The sequence below is a fragment of the Halyomorpha halys genome, unplaced genomic scaffold, assembly GCF_000696795.3.
Source record: "Halyomorpha halys isolate HHAL.00 unplaced genomic scaffold, Hhal_1.1 Scaffold845.1, whole genome shotgun sequence".
Taxonomy (NCBI): domain Eukaryota; kingdom Metazoa; phylum Arthropoda; class Insecta; order Hemiptera; family Pentatomidae; genus Halyomorpha; species Halyomorpha halys.
Window position 1 is genome coordinate 32,745 of NW_027114882.1, and position 23,101 is coordinate 55,845.

Consider the following 23,101-nt stretch of genomic DNA (forward strand, 5'->3'; position numbering starts at 1 on the left):
AAAGTTCCAACTCATTGAAAATTCAATATCCCCTAACTTTCTTACGGTAGAGAAAAAAATAATAAACATAATACAACTAAAGCAACTACAATGGCTCCTTCCATTCTTATCCCTATAAAAATACTTCATACTAATTATTATGATAATGAAATAAATATAAAAGAAGATTGAAGTAACGTAATTCTCATTAATATATAAAGGTAATTAGTTATTTTAAATAAAAAATATATTATTAGGATGAAAACCAGTCGGATAATAATTATTAATAATAAAGGCTTTGTGAATACGAAGGTCCGATACTGATATAACCAATCCCTGTCTTCATCTGTCCCTTCCAAACCCAACGCATCAGTTTGGACGCAATCCTCCCACCTACGCTTCGGTTTAATGTTTATTAACATTTTAGTGATTCGTTCATTACCAAGTCCTACAACTTTACACGCCCATTTGCACACTGACTAATACCGGTTTTAATTGTTGGAGTTTTGGGAATCCCATGTCACTTATAGTATTTTTATTTACACTAGGTGACAACATTTCCTACGCGAACATCAAACTGGGTTCCAAAGTTTTAATATTCGAAAATACAATTCTTTAAAATTAAATGTCAATTTAAAAATTTCAATCAAAATTATTAAAAAACTTAAAAATATTTTACGTTTTATATTTAATTTATTTTAGTATGATAATTATTGTATTAACTATTAATAATAAAAATTTATTGTCTAAGTAATGTGACAAAAAAATTTCTATTCGATTCCAATCAATTGGCGAGCTTATAGATCAATCTTTAAGATTTTTAAACGTTTACGTTACCTTTTTTTTGCGTTTCGTTACCTTTCTTAACTTCTTAGAGCAGTCAAGTTCAAATATATTATTTTTATGGAATTGATGGTTTTATTTCTATATGTTTGTTATTGAGCTGTCATATTTTTTGACTATTCTGTTTATTTTCAATTTATTTACTGCATATCGTAGAAAAAACTTAAGCCGGGTACCCCCAGGCCCAATCCTGGGTCGGTGGTGCCACACCTTTGCGTTGTTTTTATTATTATAATTTTTAATATTTTAGGTATAATTATTAAATTAGACCATACTCTTTTTTTAAAACCATTATTGTCAATTACATAGTAGAACATTATATGCAAAAAGTATATACAGAATTTATTAAGTTACGTTATGTAAAATATATATATAAAGAGTAAGGTCTGAGGCAAGCATACAATTTTTGTACATCGCAGTAAAAGGTTAAATAATATATTTCTCGATATTCTATGATTAGATATATTTAATCAGTTTTGGATACCTGATATGGATGATTCCATATACAGATAGATAATTTTAGACATTTAATCATTTTTCTCACCCCTAATGAGTTTAATCAAAACTACTTTAGGCTTAGTAGATGTGAGAAATACCTTTTAGTACACTATGGGCATTATTATGTTGTTTTTTTATGTCACTTTGTGAGTTAAGATTTATGTCATGGAACAATTCATTAATTGTTGAGTGAACATGTTTGCGGTAGTGTATAACAATAAAAGCCTAATTGCCTCCGTGTTGAAGAGACTCGCACTCGGTAGTTATTACACAATAACTAGTTATGAAGAGGAATCCCCGAGCAGCGTCACAAAGGATCCTCCCGACGACCCGAATTAATAAATAAACGGTTTTAATCTAGCTCTTGAAGCAACTCTACCTCCTGGAAATTCCAATATTCCTCTCCACGGCCGTTTGAGGGATGGCAGAGTATTATCCTACAGTATTAAATATACCAGCTATGTAGTAGCGTTTTCGTATTAATGCTTAATTGATATCCGTCTAACAAGTTATTAAAATTTATCCGATAAAATTGCCTACTCGGTTACAAGAGGTTATCAAGAAATATGAACCCAACAAAAATCTAAAGCAATGAAGTGCTATAAAGGAGTCTTACCTTTCAGAAACATTTTCTCTAATCTCTTCATTATTCGCTGATAGAATATTCAACCTAGTTGCATATTAGGACGCGTTCTACTCATCTTTCGTGAACACTCTTCAGTTTTGCTGAAGACTTGTTGCATAGCATCAGAGAAACATCTTGTTCAGTACGCCAGTACTTATACCCGAACTCATTATTGCAATATCCTCATTGCATATCATACAGTGAAACATGAGTTTTTTTTTGTTTTTTTTTTCTGACCTCCTAGAAAAATAAACATAAACAAATTAAATATATTCAATAAAAATGGATGTATATATGCAGGCAAATATTGATCTTGCCTGCATATATACACCCATTTTTACTGTATATATTTAATTTGTTTATGTTTATTTTTCTAGGTCAGAAAAAAAAAAACTAAAAAAAAAAAACTCATGTTTCTGTGTGCGACCGCAGAATCGGGAGTAGAAAAAAGGTCTAACATTGATAAATAAAATAAATCCCAGTGACTCCTCCTACTATTATTCCACTATCACTCCTGTTGCATTATACCTAGTCTCCCAGAAGATGACAATATAATTTTTTGACTCGAACAGAGGTTCCCAATCTTTTTCGGTTTACGGCTTCCTAAGAAATCGGATTTTGTTCCGCGGCGCCCTTAATACATACATTTTTTTTCTATTTTTTTTACTTTCTTGAAACCTTGGAAAACAGATACTTACTATTTTCGTACTATTTAGTGACTAAATCATGAGTAGGGAAGCCGTGCTTGCGCACTAGCTGTTTACAAAGATGCTAATTGGAAAGAAAACAATGAAAGACTTGAAAGTTGCTAAATTATTGGAATTTTTCAGCATACCGATTGTTGGCGGAAAAATTCGAGATTTGGAAATTCCAAGAAAATTTTCAAATTGTTTAATAGAATATTTCGCGGCGCCCTGGGGAGATTGGACACACTTAGGGAATTGCTTGAATAGAATGATTCTTTTATTGTTGTTCCTGACTTGCATCTAAAATAATTAAATTTCGATTTTTTTTTGTTCAAAATAAATGCCCTATCAGTTTTTGAAGAGCATGAGTATTTTTTTTGTATGGATAACTGAGTATTTTAAATTTGTTATAGACTGTTAGGAGCATTTTAAATTTTTAAAAATTCTGATTAAAAATGTTCGTGAATGAACTTTTTTTATGTTTCACTTATTCCTATTACGAAATCAGTTTCCTAGGACCAGTGTTAAAACTGAAAGCAATTGCAATTGCCTCCCAATTATTGTAATTTAATACTACGATTAAAATTTTTATTAGTAATTTCAACTATTTGATTGGACCACTGTATTGTAATTATTGACCAAAATTACAATTACTAGATATTATTAAATCCCGTATAACCTTTCATTTGCTCGATAAGCGTTCTAAACACCTAATGTATTACAAAAGCTCATATATATATTGTAATATCCTCTTATTTAATAAATAGTTGATATTTATAGATAAATTATTTTAGTTATGTTTTCATTTTATGTATATTGTTTCAGTATTGTTTATTTTTTATTTTAAATCAAAAATCAAGCTAACCAGTTTTCATTGTCTAAAATAAATACGCTGTTCAAACAAGAAAGATGGTGGTGGGCGTCCTTCCGAAGTGTTGAGTTTTTTTTTGTGTTGAGATAGATTGAAATTTTTCAACTTTTGTTGTTTCTATACAATAATTATAGAAAAAGAATAATCAAAGAAGAAATAGAAGAACATAACAATTATCAATAAAATATTTACATCGTAAATCATAGCAAATAAAGCAGAGCGATTGTACTACAACCGATTATTTTTGGATCGACCAGTGAACATTGAAAATAAATAGAGGAAACGGGCACTCTTGATTTTGTCGGCTAGGAGTGGAAGCCATTGTTAGGAGTTGGGATATTGCATCATCGACAAGAAGAGATCAACAATTATCAGATTGTTGTCAGATGTGTATTTGGTTAGTTTTGTTTCTAACTGGAATTTATTGTATTTGTAAAGTAGCTATTAATTAAGTTTAAGTGTTATTAGTGGTAAAGTGTCGCCCGTTTCTGATTCCCTGGAAACCCGCCCTGAGAAAAGAGTCTTAAAAATGTTATAAAATTTAAATAAAATTCTATTATCTATTTAAGATTAAAGTTTTTTATTTGAACCCAAGCTATCTTTTATATATGAAATTAGTTAAAACAATTAAAATTCGTTTTCTTTTTTTTAAAATAATTTTTGAATATTACAATATATATAATATAATTGATATCAGATATGTTTGGGTTGCGCATGGAGCACAAACCAGCAAATTGATATTTTTTCAATTTTTTTTTTGGCATCAACCTCATAAGAGTCATTATTGCATTTATTTTCGGATTTGTGTTGGATAGTTCTCTAATAGATAGTCTAGGATTTTCAGAGCCAATTCACCGGCTGTTTCGCAGTGCCCAGGTATCCAGCCAAAAACAGTGAAATAACGTTTCTGTCTGTGGACTTTAATGAATAATAGATGTTTTAGTATAACAAATTTGTTAACATATTAGTTTGCAACCATTTCAGCTGTATAGCTCCTATTAGCTAGCTGTAATCTAGCAGTATAGCTAAATAGAAGCTAGTTTCTAATCTTAGAAATCCAACAGTCACCCAAAAATCTCAAATTACTCATTATTATGTAATAAAAATAATATTGTACTTATGATTATTATGGTAGTTCCATCTGCTACAGAATCCTGGTTTCTATCAACATCGTGTACTTTGTCGCTGACTGTCACCATCAAGTCGCATACAACTTCATCTTCAATTGGCCGGAAATTAGTCTATTAAAATCTTGGTCTGGCAAATGCTTCATTGCAAGATATGCATTCTAGTGACTTGATTTGCCTCGTGAAGTCGATTTATTTTCATAATTGGAGTAATAAATGCATCACTTAGAAAGACTCAATCTAAAATTCTAAATCTACAAGTAATTACTCTATAGCTTAGACTCACGTTCTCTATGACGCAGACTAGGCTGATGGCACTGCCCTGGCCGATGTGGATCTCACCAGTCCCGAGGATGTCGGCCGTCGGCACTGCCACTAGCAGGTTGAACAGGTGCGTCAGGGTTCCTGCTCCGGTTGCCACCTGTCACAATAATAAGAAATGGATGTAGTGTTATAATAATTAAGGTTTTAATTGACTTAGTTTGGATTATGAAAGCGGTGGAGGTTACTAACAATGTACCTTCAAGCCATAATAAATGTCATTGAGTAAAAAGTAGATTTGCATACTTATTCCATATTGTTTACTTAAACAATTGCTGAACAAATATTTTAGATAAAGATTATTTTATTTTTAATAAATAAATTAAAAACTAAATAAAAGATACTTGTAAAAAATAACTAAATGGCAAATGTATTTAATTAAACTATTAACATTCATCATCTGGACGTTAAATATTTTTCGGCCATTAGTTTTCAAAACATCTCTTAGCAATCAGTTCTACATCACTTGCATGTAGTGGGTCTGTTTCTCAAATTAATGTCTCTTATTAAGTTTGCTATGATTCTGTGTTTCTTGTGCATGACGGACTACGCAGTGGTTTTGTTATTCGGTATAGTGCTAGAAATCTAACCCCACATGAAACGAGAATGGCCTCTAGAACAAAGAGTAAAAATATATATGCTAAGTGGAAAAAACGGAATTGGTGGAGAGGAAAACGTCATGACTGTAAGGGTTCTGGCAGCCCAATAAAGCGTTGCAAACTTGGACCAGTTAGTCTCATCATCACTCCTTATGTCATCGAGGCGACAACTATCGTATAGGTGGTTGGATGTCATGTCTACCTCGAAGCAAATCGACCATAGAGGATCATCTCTTACTCCAATTCTATGAAGATGAGCACCCAAGTTGTTGTGACCAGTTATAGCTCTAAAAGCGGCAACCGATACGCAGCAGGGAAGATCAGATAGTGAGGGCAGCCCACTGTTTTCTTTTTGCAGACTCCTGATAGATTTGTTGCTTATTTTTAAGGATAATTATTATTATCATTCACGATGAAGAGGAAATTAAATTCGTCTATTGGAGTTTCCGTGTAATATTTTATTTATTTTAAAAACATTCAATGAATTAAATTAATTTAAATGATTGCAATAAAAAAGCGTGGAGTGAGTATTATGAAGAAAAACAATATAACTACTCTTGTTTTATAAGCCTCAGGCATTGAGGTCCAATAGCGTCCTTTGTGATAGGATCAATGGTTGATGAAGGAAGTGGTCTTTGTAAGATACCATACACCACGGTCGATGGTGTATATAAGGGTTTGTCTAACATGTAAATATACAGGGAGATATATTAACATGGAGATTAATGTACCGATAATATGCCACAGAGGTACATTTTCTAATAAGTGATACATTTCATAACCAACGGTGATTATTGTGAACCAACTTATTTACGACAATCTTGAACGAAGTTTAATGTTTATTTTCTAATTAAAATAATGCACACCCAGCATAGTTCCAAATAATTTAAACTGGATCATGGATATAATGAATACTTTTTTATTAATATTTATTCATAACTTTACTATTCTCAAATCAATTTTTAATGATTTTTTTTTCTCAAGGACATCCATTGGCGTTCGGAATAAATTCACGATATACATGTATTCAAAAGGTACATTACGTGTACTTCTCGGAATCACTCCAGGGTTTATTTATTTTCAAATTTTTCGACCGCTATGCTCATTTTCACTGAAGTTATAAATTGATTAATTATAGCATAATAAAATTATATAGAAATCTAATAAAAGAAGTTTCTTTAGCATCTAATTTAAATTCCCCACATTCATAATATAAATATATATATTTTTGAAGTACGTAGCGGTTAAGAAGTTATTTTGGTTCCCATTATTTGCAATAAATGAGGAATAAATCCCATTATGAGGAATAAATTACGGCATTTATTCATACCTAACCCGTAACACCGAAGCGCCCTGCGGCATTAATCGTATTCAACTTAGAAGGAGCTTCTTCAAAATCTGCTTATTTTGTATGCCTTGGTTTCTTAATCTAAAATTTTGAATGTGTTTGATTAGACAGAGCGCACAATTGTTAAATGCTGATTTTAAACAATAAATATTTTTGAACAAGGTTATGAATTTTTCGTTTTATCCTAACATTTGCAGGCCTCAAAAATTATTTAGTGTTTTCCATCGTTTAAGGATTAATGTACCATCATCTTTTGAGACATGACTTCGATGTTTTAAATTTCATTTCTTGAAAAAAAAAGAAAAGATTCACGAAATACTTTCCCCCCCTCGATGTTAACAGTTCACAATATGCTTGCCATTTATATTTAATTGTTTATAAAGTTAATTTCAGTTTTGAAGACCTTTATTTTCTTATTCTCGAAGGTACTAATCAGTTCACAGGATGACCAAAACACAAAATCCTGGAAGTTATCGAAAGATATGATTACAAATTTTGATGAGTTTACTCTCTGAATGTAATATTATTGGAATCACATTTGTTTGTTGTCTATATTTTTAATTAAAATCTGTACCGCTACTACTCAAGAAGGGTCGGTGGTTCAGTACTTTGTAAGGAAGTATTGTTACTAGACCAACGGTTGAGCAAGGAGGTGATTTAGTTAGAATCACGCTCGACCGCCAGATTTTTACCCAATTAAGGGTACCCATTTTATGAGCCTGGATGAACCCTAGGAGGGCTCCAGGACCCACTGGGTTAACTCACGGCTACAGTGTAACTGAAAACAATTTCCTGCCCAGCCGGATTCGCACCCGAGTCCTTGGAGTTGGTAGCATCATGCATTATCGCGGTGCCACCGCGCTCTCCATATATTTTTTATACAGTTGTAAATATCAATTAATAAATTATATATTTTTTTAAACTGCATATTACGTGTTGATTTTTATGCAAGGGTCATGTATAGATAAATTAATACATGACTCTCTTACAGGTTTACCTACCATATAATGAAAAGAATGAAAAAAAAATACAGAATTACATTACTGATTAGGTTTAAGAATTTATTTTCCAAACATTGATATTATTTAAATAATTAAAAACAAATTAGCGAAAAATCAAGCTGATTTTGTTTCGTTAAAGTATACACGTATCAGAGAGACAAGCGAGTCATACATTGGCTCTGAGAATTCATTGTGATGTTTACATACTTTTTTATGGAATTGTCGACACAACTGCAATAAGCTACGTCATTATCTTTAAAAATTTAGTATATTTCTTATTTTATTTATTAGTAATGAAGTATCTGAATGTTGAAAAACGGTAGCGCGTATCTGATTCCCTGAAACATTAGTTCTTTTTTAATAAATAAGAAGTTGCTGACATACACGCTGAATAAATAATGTATTGCAATTCCACTCAGCCTCAGCTATTAGTAAGGCGGGACAAAACCATAAATCTAGGAACATGAATTTATTACAAGGTCCCGATGTAGATCAATATAGGTTTTTATAAACGTCCCAACTGGGTCAGTTTATTATTTATTTATTGTTCCTTCTATGAAAAAGGTTTAAATATATAAAGGACTCAATATAGGATAGCTAATATCACTTCCGTCTATAGGTGTAATTAATTTTATTTTAAATTCCAAACGTTACTTTAGAATTAATTAAATACTTTATAACCACCAATAAGTAACTGATGCGAGGAAACATGTTTAATGTTTTATCCTGTGATGCATAAATAAATGAATAAAAGTTAACGCTTGATTGAATTTAAATTTTAATTTAGCCAAAGGCTAGAGGTTTCAAATATATTAATTTGGTTTTGCTACAAATATCGACTTCTAAACCTTGTATAAATAAAATGCAAGTTAAATAGATTTTTTTTTTAACATTTATTATAATTAAAAACAAAGAAGGATTATAAAAATGACACAATCAAACAGATAACACATTCAAACAAATATGAATAAATAAAATAATGGAAACATCAATAGTATAAAATTGTTTTTCTTTATTTGCATTTTAAGTCGTAAAATTCATAGTTCATCAATGTCTGTTTGTTTTTATCTACATTTCAAGCTTAAAATGATTTCCTGATAAGTTATAAAAAAATTAACTCCAGAGGTGTTGAAATGGAAAAATGAATAATAAATAAATAATTGACAGTATAGTTTATTTTATGTGTTGTAGGTCTCCAGCAGTGGAGGAAAAACAGCCCAAAATAAATGCTGCATCGTACTGTATGTTTCCTTTTTTTTTTTTTAATATTTTGAGAAAGTGGCATTTGTTTGCGACAGCCAGGGCATTCGCTTGGAGTACCATTTGGTCTCCAACTTCTACTTCACAGTATCCCCTTATGTAAATAGAATGTTTATTACATTTGCTTTAGTTTATCATCTCAACGTTTTCTCTTGTCGCCAACACTTTTTTTTCGGTTTATCGTCCACAGCCCTTCTTTATTGACTGGTCTTGTTAATTTTCATACTTTGCACGGTACAGCCTTGCATTGCACGTTCACCTTGTGTGCAATATCAACAGTGGCTTAACTAAAAGCTCTGTATTCCTAAAAGTGGCACCAAAACTACTCCAACCATTTTAATGGCTGAACTATTCAACTTTGAATGTAAGTTGAGTTTGTGTTGGAGTTTTGTTTTAGGAAGAGGGCTCTCAACTTCTCTTCTTGCCATTTTCTTAACTTAGTGTATAATTCTCTTCAGTAATTTTTTTTTCCTGTCCTGACTTTTCCTGAATTTCAATTTTAATTTTAAAAAATCTGGATGATTATTAATTTGTGGGAAAACTACTATCCCTGACTGCTTAGTAGTAGTAGACTTAGTAATTCTCGATTCGACGAACGACATCAATTTCCATTCCCCAATCTGAGGCTCCGCTAGGATTGAAGAGTGCCACCAAATTGAATCATAGGCCCGGGAAAGTCGAGATGATCGAGGCGCCCGTAGCTTATTGGATCCCTCTCATTAGGGAGAATTTGCATTGGTGGGGAAGAGGGGGGGGGAGGAGGTAATTGAATCACGAAAAGTGCATCTCGCTCGATTCATTTCTTTAACACAAATATTTTTTTTTTAATTTAATCTAATTTACAACTGTACAAAATAATACAATTAGTAAATATGTTGTATGTTTCATATACACTTGAAAATCTAGGGAAGGAACCACCCATCGGTGGTAGTTCAAACATTAATTTAAATTAGAAGGTCCCGTGGCCATCTTCTTTTCAGACGCCTCGGAGGATTATCAGGGATTGTTAAGGATGACAGATTAATAATTAATGGGTTAGGATGGTTAAGGAGTTTGGAATGAAAAAACGCATATCTGTTTTGGGCCAATTCTGCTACGAATGGGATGTTAAGGTCTTCAAATAAAATTTAAATTTGGTATTTCTCAAACAGCTCATCACTCTGATTACTGTGGTGATCAATCTAACCTCTCATGTTGTGGCACTAGTAAGTACCAATAGGAAATGCCCACTTATATCATAGTAAGTACTCAACTAAACTATCTTTCCTCGGAGTGCTTATGTTGAAAAGCTACTTCAAAACACTCTCCTAATATAGAAATATAGAAATATTATTAGAGTGTTATCAATGGGTAGTTTCTCTACATATTATTATGTAAATATAGTTGTAAATATCATTAAATAAATTATAAAAATACATCCCCTATAGAGAGGCGATCTAAAATAGGATTTTAATACGATAAAATTACTGGGGATTCAATATGATTCAAGATAGATCCAAATAAGTAACATTTCAGGACCCTTTTGCACATTAAAAACATTTTTCAGTATTTTATCTTGCTTATATACACCACTTTTACCTTTACTATTTCTATCGGTTACACAATTGAATATACATAAATAATGATTTAAAAAAAAACATTAACATTTCTATTAATCAATGCCATATAAATTATATAAAAAATTAACTACCCCCATAATCTAAAGGACTGATCTTCCCCTGATAGCATTGTCTGTTAGGACTAGTTCGGACAAGGCTATCTCTGATAGATTAGCACAAGTTATCAAATAGTCTCCTCATAGAACTATAATTATGATTACGGTTACAATAAACTGCTCCCACAGGAATAGTGAGAAATGTTAACAGCTCAAGTTAACACTATCAATATTCACAGTATACAATGGATAATATCGCTGCATTCCTTAAATAGTGACACATCTTACAAAAAAACAACAAAAGAGCTTGATTTCATTATGAACTGGACGTCTTCAAAAGATAGTACCGTAGATTACGGTCTCTTTTTTTTTAGCTTTAAAGCTGTTATTATTAAAATTAATTGTAGTATACGGTACAATCTATGGAAACCTAAAATCCTGATAGGTTTTTTTTACCACTCCTAGTCTCCAGTATTCTAATTAAAGACCAATCTATATTTTTATTTTTGTAAAGTAGATAATAACATCTGCAATAGTTACTAGGTTTAATTTATACCAAGCCAACAAATTAAATTTTATACGTTTCTGTCAATTTTATATTATTTTTGTACCAATTTTTATTCAATCCAAGAGGATGAAAACATGTATTAATTACTCAGGTATCTTCAGTGTTTTAATTTTTTTATTTTAAAGATCCCATATCGTATTGGTGTAACTGCCTTGCTTCTTGGTGCTTCGATATTCGGATCGAATTTAAATCCTTGTAAAACATTAAATAACAGTCCTAAAAAAAATATACAATATTTTCTCTCCGATATAAAAGCCTCAACTTGATTGTAAAGTATATATCATTTTATTCATATAAGTATGTATCATTTTATTCTAAAACTGTAAAAATATTTTCGACAATATAAGAATATTTTTTTTTTTTTAATTGCCTCGAAATATTTTGATCTTTTTTTTTTTTTTTTAAATCATGTATTTTCAATCTGAAATATTTCTAACGAGTAGTTATTTATATTTATATGCCTACACTAAAAATCCAATATTTTCATAACACATTTTTTTTTAATCCGTTGTCACAAATGGTTAAAATTTCATCTCTTAGACTTTATTAGCATCTCTTTTTTTAAAAAAAATTAAACTGATATTATAAATTTAATGGCGCTCAATTTTAATCAGTAATGTATCAAAGGGGACACATTATAAAAGACCAAAATTTTCATTAATTACGTATATGTAGTTGAATTTTTGTTACTTAGGCATATTTTTAAAAATATTTTTTTATTGCTGTTTTGACAAATAATACAATCTGCCACAGACGTGGGTAATAATCAATATTGGCATAGTTGATCGCACTCTAACCAAAATTATAAAATAAAAAATACAAGTCACATTCATACTGACCGTACAATATTTACACACTCGACTTGAGGATCCTCTAGCCCACTCTATCCCCTAGACGTGAGGGCTCTTCAAGATCCCAACGCAGCCGCGTCACTGGTACTGAGCCCGCGGAGGCTGCGTAAGTGCGCAAAACACTGATGTATTTTTATTTCATTTTAGTAAGAAAGAAAAGTTTGCTCAAATTGTTGATTGATCCACTAGTACTTTTTGTTAAGAGCAATCTTTTAATACAATATTGTATTGTTTTGGATTTCACATATATCCAAGCTTAACTTATTGAAAGTATAAAATTGTCCTTGTATCCCGATATATCTATTGTCCGACTAATCGATCGTAAATTGCGTATGGATCTCAATAAAACATGAGTTTATTGAAAAGAACAATCGATAGTATCTTGAATAAACTTCACTTAACCTGGGAAAGGGAAAGTTGTTGAAATGGGAAAAGAGGCGAGGACAAATGACGGCAATTTGTTCTGCATCCACAGCTTCCTCCAAATTTATTGTTGAAAAACAACTTCCTTGCTGTAGTTGGACCTGTTTGTCAGCAGTCAAATATATTTTATTCTTCCTTGTTAATAAATACTATTTATTTACGATTATGTATTAATCCATATAACACTCTTTTTTTTATGCCGAAGTTTCGTGCTATATTCATTTTTAGGCCAATAATTGCCAACCAAGTATAATTTAATGGCTTTGAGCAAGAATTTGACATGCTGCAATGTTGAATAAAATTTGAATTTTGTGAAAAGTGATAATTTTATTTCTCTATAAAGCTATCTATTGTTTCAGTTTATCTAACCCATGTTCAAACATATTCACTTATAGAGTATGATCTTTATAAAATATTAAATAAGTCAATATGAAATAAATCTTATCAATATTAAATAAATCTTTACAAAATATTAGTACATTTTTTAAAATTTATTTTATGCTTAAGTTTCGCAGCATATTCATTACTGGAGCAGTAATTCCTAACCAAGTTTAATTAAATGACTTGAAGCCAGAATGCAACATACCTCAATTTTCAAGACAATTAGAATTTTTTGAAAATTGTCCTTTGTTTCTCTATAAAGCTTTCTATTGTTTTAGTTTGTCTAACATCATAACTCCAACATATTTTCTTTTAGAATATATCCAATATATAATATGAAATAAGAATTGCAATGTTTCTAAATTACTCTACTTAAATATAAAATGTGTTATAATACTACGTATAATATGTTATGATATATTATTTTTATGACTAACTCAATCAAACGAATTATTCGAAAAGAACGTAAATCCATTTAGGATAATTTGATATTGGTTCTGAAGTTAGTTCTTGTAATTTTATTCGTTTAAAATATCTAAAGACGAAACTTCATGATGTGATGAACGCATATTAAAGTCATCTACGCACGAAGTTACTCAAAAGAAACTGATCATTCACTAATCACAAACCAGTCCGCAATTATACTAATAATCAAAAACCTATGTATTTGATAAGTTGATTTATTAACCTCATAGTCATTTTTTGGAACCAGAACAAGGGGAGAACATAAATTTGAACAGCTATTAACCATTACCTTGGTAATTTTGTGCATTTAACTGAATATTCGAGAAGATATAACTTAATGACAATTTTTGAAAAGGAATAAAAATTCAATTCAATGTTTGCATTATATTATCATCCACTGTTCCAATAAACTCTGAATATATAGTTATATATGTACTTAAAATAATAAATATATAGATCTGGTTTTATAAATTATTTCAACTAAATAAAATAAAGAAGCGTTCCTAGAGTCTAAAAAACCTTTCGTTCAATAACAAGTACTTCCTTTTTAGTACTAAAAGACAAAACAAGCACTAAAAGCTAAGTACCGGTAAATTTTATTTGGACTATTAGGTCGCCAGGCGAAAGTTAGTCCCGAGATTGAATGGACAATACTGCCTAAGGAAGAAAAAAAAAAGGAGATTGTTTAGATCGAATGTCTTTATCTCGGGCAATGCCATTGACTACCGAGGTAGTTTTAGAAGACACTGTTTTCTTTTCTTTTTTTATTGTATTAAGTTGTTTGTATAGATAAAATTTACAAGAGAAGATTAACACTATTGAGCAATATGAGATATAAAAATATCTAATTTGTTCTCTAATTATATTGTCGGAAAAATGGTCCACTGCTACCATGAAGACGGGTGAGGGTAAGGATGTACTGTTTCTCAAACAATGGTTGTGAAAGGAGGTGATTTGTTAAAGATCATGCTTAACTGCCAGTTTTTGTTTCCAAGGGTACCCACCTAATTTTTACCGCCTAAGTGTGCCCCAGGAGGGCTTCTGAACCCACAAGTGATTTAATATAATAAATCCTCATTTGAATTCGAAGTTAGGAGATTCCCTTAATTCTTGAACTCAACTGGTCCCTTCTTATCATTTTCACTTTTTTAACATATATATGCATTAAATGTTATTATAAAATCTCTCTCTCTTTCTTTTTAAGCTATCCACATCGAAAATGATGTTTGCCTGGTCATCTTCAGGTGACCAACCTATTCTAATCTTGGAGGTCAAGTTTTTAATTTTGTGCGACCACCACTTAATGAAAAAAAATCAATGCCTCGGACCGGATTCGAACCAGCTCCGCCCCCGATCTCAGATTGATAGACTTAGGCTTAACCATCTGAGCTACGAACGGCCCTTCAAACTCAAAACACAAACTACCGCTGATATACAGTTACCTAAGCTCGTAAGAAACATGAGTGAACCGAGTAAATTTTTTTAGTTTCGATGTTTTCTTATAACCGTGAAAATCTTTCTCGCCTTTTTCTTTGATATTGGGCTTGTAACTACATCGTACATAATTTCTATTTTCATCATTGTCGTTGTTATTGCTCAATATCTATTGAGCCTTCCACAGTAAATAAAAGATAACACATTATTTTTACAAAAAAATAATAATAATAATAATAATAATAATATGATGGAATTTTTGCTGATTTTATTTAGTATATGATATTATTTATTTATCTTTCATAATTGTAAAATTATATTTCTAATAAAAATTAATAGAAATATATGAACGTTGGAGCTTTTTTTCATAAAAATGGTGAATAATTCCGTAATTGGACTTTAATAAGTTTCATACAACTTTCATTGCAGTTTCGTACAGCCTTCCGTTTCTGAGATAGACTGATCACACACTCATATAGATTATTTGGCACGACTTGGTTTTTTGGACTTAAGATACCTTAAAACATATATTTCCAGTAAAAATTCGGATTGAAAATTCAGCATCATCGCGAAGTAAAATAAAAGAAATAAAGATCGAGACTCAATATCGATTCCGAGAAGGAATAATAAATTTTATCTTCCTTTCAAAATGATTAGAGGGAGACAGGCCAAGCCATAATTCGCACAGTTTAGCGGAGGGTTTGGTAAATCTCTTCTGACAAGTGAAATACTCAGGAGGGGATCTAGGACGGAGGACGGACACCTAAATACCCAGCAGGAAGACTCAATTCCGATCGAGGGGCATTAAAGGCACTTCTATCTTGTCTCCTCCATTGGTCTTCACCCCCTCCCCCCAGCTCCAGTTCACAACTTTAAGCAGCCTTCCAATTTCAAAGTTTTCGAATATTTCAACGTCATCAGAGGCAATTGTGAATCCTCAAGGTGTATTATAACTTTTAATTTTAATAGATTCCTAAACCACCGGATATTTTTAAAATTTCACTTGAAATAAATGTTTTAGAAGGTTAAATGCTTTACTAATGTGGTGAAATAGACATTGGGAGACAATGAAAATAAGCGTGGTTGCAATAAACCATAAATCAAACACGCCTGACCATAATATACTTTTTTATTATTCAAGATGATTTTTATTGTAAGAGTTGAATAAAAGATAGGCAAATAACATGGAGTGGAAAAGATAAAGGATAAGATTAAACACAGAAAATATCTCCTACACACTTCCTCATTATCTCTCCGACAGATTATTTCAAGTAAACTACAACAGTGCTTATTCATCCCTATTCCGTCAGTATGTTGGTGTACCTCAGGATAGTATCCTTAGTCCTATCCTTTATGTAGTTTTCACAGCTGAGATCCTAACACTATCCTCACCGCGTATGCCGATGACACATGTCTATTTTCAGTGAAAAATGATCCTTACATTGTATCCCAAACCCTCAAATCCCACATCACCACCTTTGAAGAATGTTTCCAAAATTGGAAGATTAAAATTAATTACAATAAATTCCACCAAATCACATTTATCCTTCGTCGTAAACCCATGACCTCTTGCACTATCCTTTAATAATAACCCACTTATTCTTGTGGAACAGATTCGTTACTTATGACTACATCTCGACAAACGACTGACATCCTCATACAAGACTAAAAAGACAAGAAACTGCCCGTAGATTCCGACTATTGCAACATTTACTAGACAAACGGCCTAAATTGCCAATCCATTACAAAAGATTGGTCTACATGAATATTATAATGCCTATCTGGACATACGGAGTTGACCTTTGGGGCTCCACTAAACCATCAAATTCCTACAGAATCCAATCCTTACAGTCCAAAATCCTTCGTAAAATCCTTAATGCTCCTTACTTAGTCACAAATCAAGTTATCCATCAAGACCTCAATGGCTTACATTTTGCCGATTTGGAACCATTGGAAAACCAGGTACCATTCCTTCCATGATAAACTTCCCAACCACCCAAATCCACTTGTTTCTAATCTGGCTTCTCCTTCATTACCTAATAATCCTCCTAGGCGTCAGAAAAGAAGATAACCGCGAGATCTTCTCCTCTAGAAATGTTATTGGAGTTCTATCAATGGGTAGATTCTCCGCATGTTTGTATCATGTCACTATGTCGCCTACAGCAAATTTACATGTTGTATATATTTTTTATAAAGTTGTAAATAACAATAAATAAATTATTCAAAAAATATAGAAAATAAAATTAATTAGATTTGGTATTTATGGGTTGATTGTTGCACATCCTATGAATGTTTAGTCTAATTTGAGTCATAAAAGATGGAGGTTAGAATGAAGGGTATAATTGAACTTGATTTAGACTTATGCAGAAATCGATATGAGCACATAGTTAAATTGAAAGAAAATGAATTTCGCTGAACAATGTCATATCAAATTAGTTCAGGAAAATTCATTGAAAGGGGAATAGGTAAAGAGCTAACTTGATAAGAGACATAATCGATTAGGATTGACTTACGTGCGTATTATCCCGGTAGTGGGGAGTGCGGTAGGAAAAAGTCCTCTATAATGTAGTAGACGGTATATTACAACGTTTTATCGATCCTCTATAATATATTATCTTTCTAACAAATGATCTATTCGTCAGGTGCACATCGATTCTCATTGTCGTGGTTCTCATATTACAACATTTTTCCTGTACACTACACCCTGATGACCTTAGGACTGATCCGTATACTATGGGTAACTTTTAAGTCCTACATTAGCAAACATGTGTTTTGATGTTCACATATCATCCTATCTCGGCGATTCTTAAACAACAGCCGAGACCCACATAAAAAAAAAATTATTTCAAATCGGGAAATATTCCAACAAATCTAATACGATAGATATGATGAATTAGTTATATTGGAATAGTTGTGTTTAGTCAAAATCAATCGGTACCTGACCGTTTTTAAATTTTTAAAAATTAAAAAATTAAATTTTTTTAATGTCACTTGTTCCTTACCATAACAACATCCACGAAGTTCATATGCGTATGTCCACACCGTCATTTAGTAAAGTAATACTTTAAAATATGCATGTAGTGAACTTCAACTGCTATGATAGTGAAAGGTAGATTAGATGTTTTGAGGCTGCGGTCATCAACAGCCTTGAAAAAAGCAGAAGAGGATAAGTATATTTAATGTCTCAAACCATTGGATGGAAATCAAAACGGTGCATGGGGGATAAATGCTATTCAAAATATGCGCATATAATGAAAATTAACAACGTAATTCTTAAATTTTTAATAAATATTTGTTGACTGCAATAGAACAAAAGAGAAAATATTTTCTTAGAAGCAAGATGCGTAATATATTTTGTAATATTTACATTATTGAGTGCTCAGTGACTTTGTGCAGAGGCATTATCGAGACATATTTTCATTACATTAGTTAAAAATCATTTGATTACTAACAATATTGCAGAGGCCAGTAAGGCGTTCCGAACGAGCTGCGTTTTCTGGAAACTCTCCCTTTGTCCATTGACTCGAAGCTAATCTTGGATAGTTCCTGTGTGCTTCTGACGTCTCCCATAAAAGCCATTTAGTTCAACCTTGCGTAGCAAACTGGTTTCCTTACCTTAATTGTGCTATATTGGTATTATTAATAGATAAGAGAATAAACAGTAGGCAATATACAATGATAACACTTCGTAAGTGCCTTAGATTCATTGGGTATTCTAATTTTTAATTCAAATGTAGTAATACCTTCCCTTCCCTCCACAAGTGAAGGAAGAGCTCGGTTTGGAGTTCTCCAGGATGAATAGAAATGGATAGAAATGTAAAGAGGAATGATTGTGTTTAAGATGTTTATTTATTTATTTATATTTTTTTGGCATTTATTTATTATTATTATTTCTTTCTCTTCTGTTTCTTATTTTGTTTAGTATTTAATGTATATATTTTTGTATATAGTGTGAATGAGTTCTATAATACATATTACTATGGCCATAGATATATCCAGCCCAGTATAGTAATTTTTTTTGTGTGCGAAACTAAAATTACCAATGTAAAGTTCATGCCTGGAATGTTATTTTTGACAACAGTTTTATTTACCAAAGATATATTGGATTTTGCACTTATTTTTTTTACGTTTTTCTCCAAAAAGGGTCATTTTTAATTTATGCACGTTACAGCTGACGGAGCCCAACACCATATTTATCTGTACTTAACAATATTAAAACAAGTTATTATTACTAAATTATATTACAATTATGCCAATTTTTTATTATAAACTATATTTTTATCATGTAAATCATCAATAAGAAATCATACTTTCGAATTGTGCTCTCCATATTTCAGGACAATGCTTTAGAATACGCTAAAACATCTAAAATTTCTGAAATAATTTTTTTTTAATTTAAATTATCTGCATGTGTTAAATCATCTGCTTCATGATTTTTTTTATTTTTAATCTTATTTACTATTAAATCAAATATATTTATGGTGGAAAGATATCAACTATTGCAACAGCAAATTATGAGTTAGATTTTAAATTATTTTTTTGTGCAAGGATAACTTTTATCACAAAATAGAGGCTCTACCTATTAATTTCAACAATTATTCATTGACAGTGATTACTATCTTTAGCAATTTAGGACTTAAGCTAGTTGTAATTGATATAAAAATTACAAAAAGCTATAGCAATAAAAATAAATAATTTGAAACTAAGGATACTCCTATTAATATAGAAAGATTTTATTTATAAAATATTGATAAATTAAAAGGCCTTTTTAAAAAAAATTTATTTATTGAAATTTACATCTGTACATTCAGTAAATTTTATGTAAGTTATAATGAAGTGAAACAGGCATGTAGAGTACAACCCATTGCTAACACTCTAATAACCTTTTTTACACTAGCAGGTCTCGTAGCCATCTTCTTTTTAGGCGTCTCGGAGGATTATTACGTCTGGAAGAGGATACAAAGTTAGAAACTAGTGGGTTTGAGTGGTTAGGGAGTTTATAATGTAAGGAATGATATCTGGTTCGGGTTAGATCGGTTAGATAGGGAACATTAAGTCTTTATGTATGTTTTTCTTTGTGACAAAGTAAGGAGCATTGAGGATTTACGAAGGATTTTGGATTGTAAGGATTGCATACGAGAGGGATTCGAAAGTTTAGTGGAGCCCCAAACTTAAACTCCATACGTACAGATTGGCCTTATTACAATCATGTAGATCAGTCTTTTGTAATGAGTTGGAAGTTTAGACCGTTTGTCTAGTAAGTGGTATAATAGTCGAAAGTGACATGCAGTTTCCTGTCTTTTCAGTCTTGTGTGAGGATTCCAGGCTAGCTGTTTGCCCAGATGTAGCCCAAGGTAGCGGATCTGTTTGACAGGAGTAATAGAACATTGTTAAAGTAAACTGTATGGCAGGTTTACGACGAAGGGTAAATGTGATTTGATGGGACTTGTTAGAAGAGTTTGGTATTCAATTAATGGTTTATTATGAACTGCGAGCACACATGTGTCATCAGCATATGTAGTGAGGATAGTGCTAAGGTTGAGATATCGGCTGTATAGACGGTGTAGAGGATGGGACCGAGGATACTACATTGAGGAACACCAGCGGACTGAAATTAAAACGCTAAATATATTTATTTACAATATTAGCAAAACGCTCGAGAACCTCCAAATCTTCCCGAAATCCTCCTCCTAGGCATAATGGGTAAATAAATCCTAATTTCATTTCTTCTTTCCGCATCTGATACTGAGCATAGCCTTCTGCGTTTCGATTCCCAGTTACCACACGAAAACTTCTTTTTTTACAAATGATTTTTTATATGTCTTTATACTATAATTCTTTAAATAAATCCTCCTGATTTAAACTTATACGATTTATTGGAGAGGAAACTCTTTATTTTGTGTACGAAAACATGACAGCAATGATGTTAAGTGTGTAGAACTAGTAATTCGATGCTGCCTGCGTCAGAGCGTCTGTTTAAGAACATGAACTGTTTTAGGTAAGGGAGTACATATTAGAACAAACCACTTATAGAATAAAATTAACAGAGATAATATAAAACTAAGTGGAACAATTGGAAAAAATATATAGTGTGTTAGAAGAATAGAACAGCGTTTAGGACAGGAGCCCAAGAGGAGAAAAAAGGCGGTTATTTCACCCCAATTTTTTATTACTTTTATAAAAACTATGTATAATTACTATTCAAAATTGATGAGTTTTTAAAAAGGCAGAATTTCATTCAAAAATGTACTGAAAGATCAGTAGTCAGTGAATTTATTTTAAGAAATTAGTAAATTTATTCGAAGTAAACAACAACAATAAATCAATTTACTATAGTAAATGTTATTAAAACTACTACTCCTACGAAGAAAAGCGCCATAAACTACTTTATAGTGCATTAAACTAGCTTTAATTTGAGTGCTAATAGCAGATGTCTTCGTCGAATGGTTTTTGAAATATAGATTTCTCAAAATACATTACTAACTACTAATCCTTTAGTACATTTTTATGAAATGTAGCTTTAAAAAAAAAATCTCAGGAACTATTGAACGTAAATAGCTCTATTAGGGCTAAGATTTTCTGGTGTTGTTATAGGTTTTAAAGATATAGAGCTCTGAATGAAAAATTAATGATTTTTAACGTTTTGAGATTTGATAAGAATTTGTTAAGAAAAGGAAGGGGAACTTTTCTTAGAAGACTCATCAATTTTGACTAGTAATTATACATAGTTTTCATTAAAGTAATAAAAAATTGGGGTGAAATAACTGCCTTTTTTTTCTTCCCGGCTCTTGCACTAGTACACTTACCACCATACTTAGAGCTAGAATTAATCATTGGTCGTTTGACACGGTAACTTTATTATTATCCACGATGACAATACTTCTCCTTACTATGTATCATAGTAAGGATTGCATTGGATATATAATATTATATGGATATATTATAATCCTATTATAATTGATATATTATATTATCATTCGTTGGTTAAGTAAGAAAACACTATTGTTACTATGTTTTCGCGTTTATATAGCTATTAAAATACTAAACAAGTATGAATATTGTCGTACTTGTGATAAATGTACGAGTTGGAATTCTTAGACATACATTTATTTATATAAAAATACAAGATAAAAAAAAACTATGATTTTCTAAAAATATTGATTTTGAAAAAACGGAGTTTTTTGAGGGTGATACAGGTGGTTATTGAGAAGACCCCCTGGTTTATCAGTTGATACAAACTAAATTAAATAATTTTTTTCTTTCTTCTACAATTATTCAAAATAGATTCTCTTTTACATTTTATTTTATATCAGGGATGAAAATTAATACTTCCGCTTATAAAAATGTAATACTCTCATTGACTTCCCTATGTGTCTCTAACGCTGAGTGTTTATCTTGAATGCCATATCTCTGCTACCTGCATCATATCAGTTCTGCGGGAACCTTCCCCTTTGGTCGCCAAACTAAGAATGTCTTTGCCTGCCCTTAAAGTCCATTCTCCTCATATCACTTCCACAGCCTTCTTGGCTCACTTCAACTATCATATATTGTGTGATCCACTACATAAAAACACGAATAATTCTATATTATTTTTTGAATTATTTAATGATTTTCAATTTTTTTTAATACTGCTAACGCTGAGAATTTATTAATTATATTCGAAAAAAACAAAGATTAAGTTGCTTTAAATAAAGTCTTTTTGAAAAATTTGCGTATTCATGGCATTTTTATTCTATATCATTGAAGAAAACACCTAGCCGATATCAAAGCCCCATTGATTGTACATTTTTATTTATATTTATAGAGTTTGGTTTAAATCATTAGGCATGTTTTTGAGAATATGGTAAAAAGCGTAAGATCAATCATATAGCAATGCCGGTAATCCGAATTTCACAAAAAAAATTTCTATTATATTCCAGGCATACTTGCATATGTATAACTATGTGATTTCTGTTTTGTTGGACTTTTTTTTTTTCTGAGTTTGCCTGTTCTCATTCATAAACATATATTGGTACCCGACCATTTTGCGATGCTTATTATGTGAACTTCGAAATCTTTCACGATCGCAATTTATACATCTTTGTGAAAATAAAAATTGGTGAAAATAATTAAGGATTAGAAAAACAAAATAATAAAACTTTATGTCATGTGGAAAAGAGGTATAGTT

General features: G+C 31.3%; 1 protein-coding gene across 1 annotated transcript in view; it reads right to left on the bottom strand.

Moving 5' to 3' along the window:
• Positions 1 to 2,653: 2,653 nt before the first annotated feature.
• Positions 2,654 to 23,101, bottom strand: part of LOC106686599 (limbic system-associated membrane protein-like) — a 222,716-nt gene continuing 202,268 nt past the window's right edge. The window contains exons 7-8 of the mRNA XM_067051999.1: positions 4,916 to 5,050; positions 2,654 to 2,716 (exon numbers count right to left, since the gene is read on the bottom strand). Of these exons, the coding sequence (XP_066908100.1) occupies positions 2,654 to 2,716; positions 4,916 to 5,050 (198 nt within the window). The remainder of the gene's footprint in view (positions 2,717 to 4,915; positions 5,051 to 23,101) is intronic.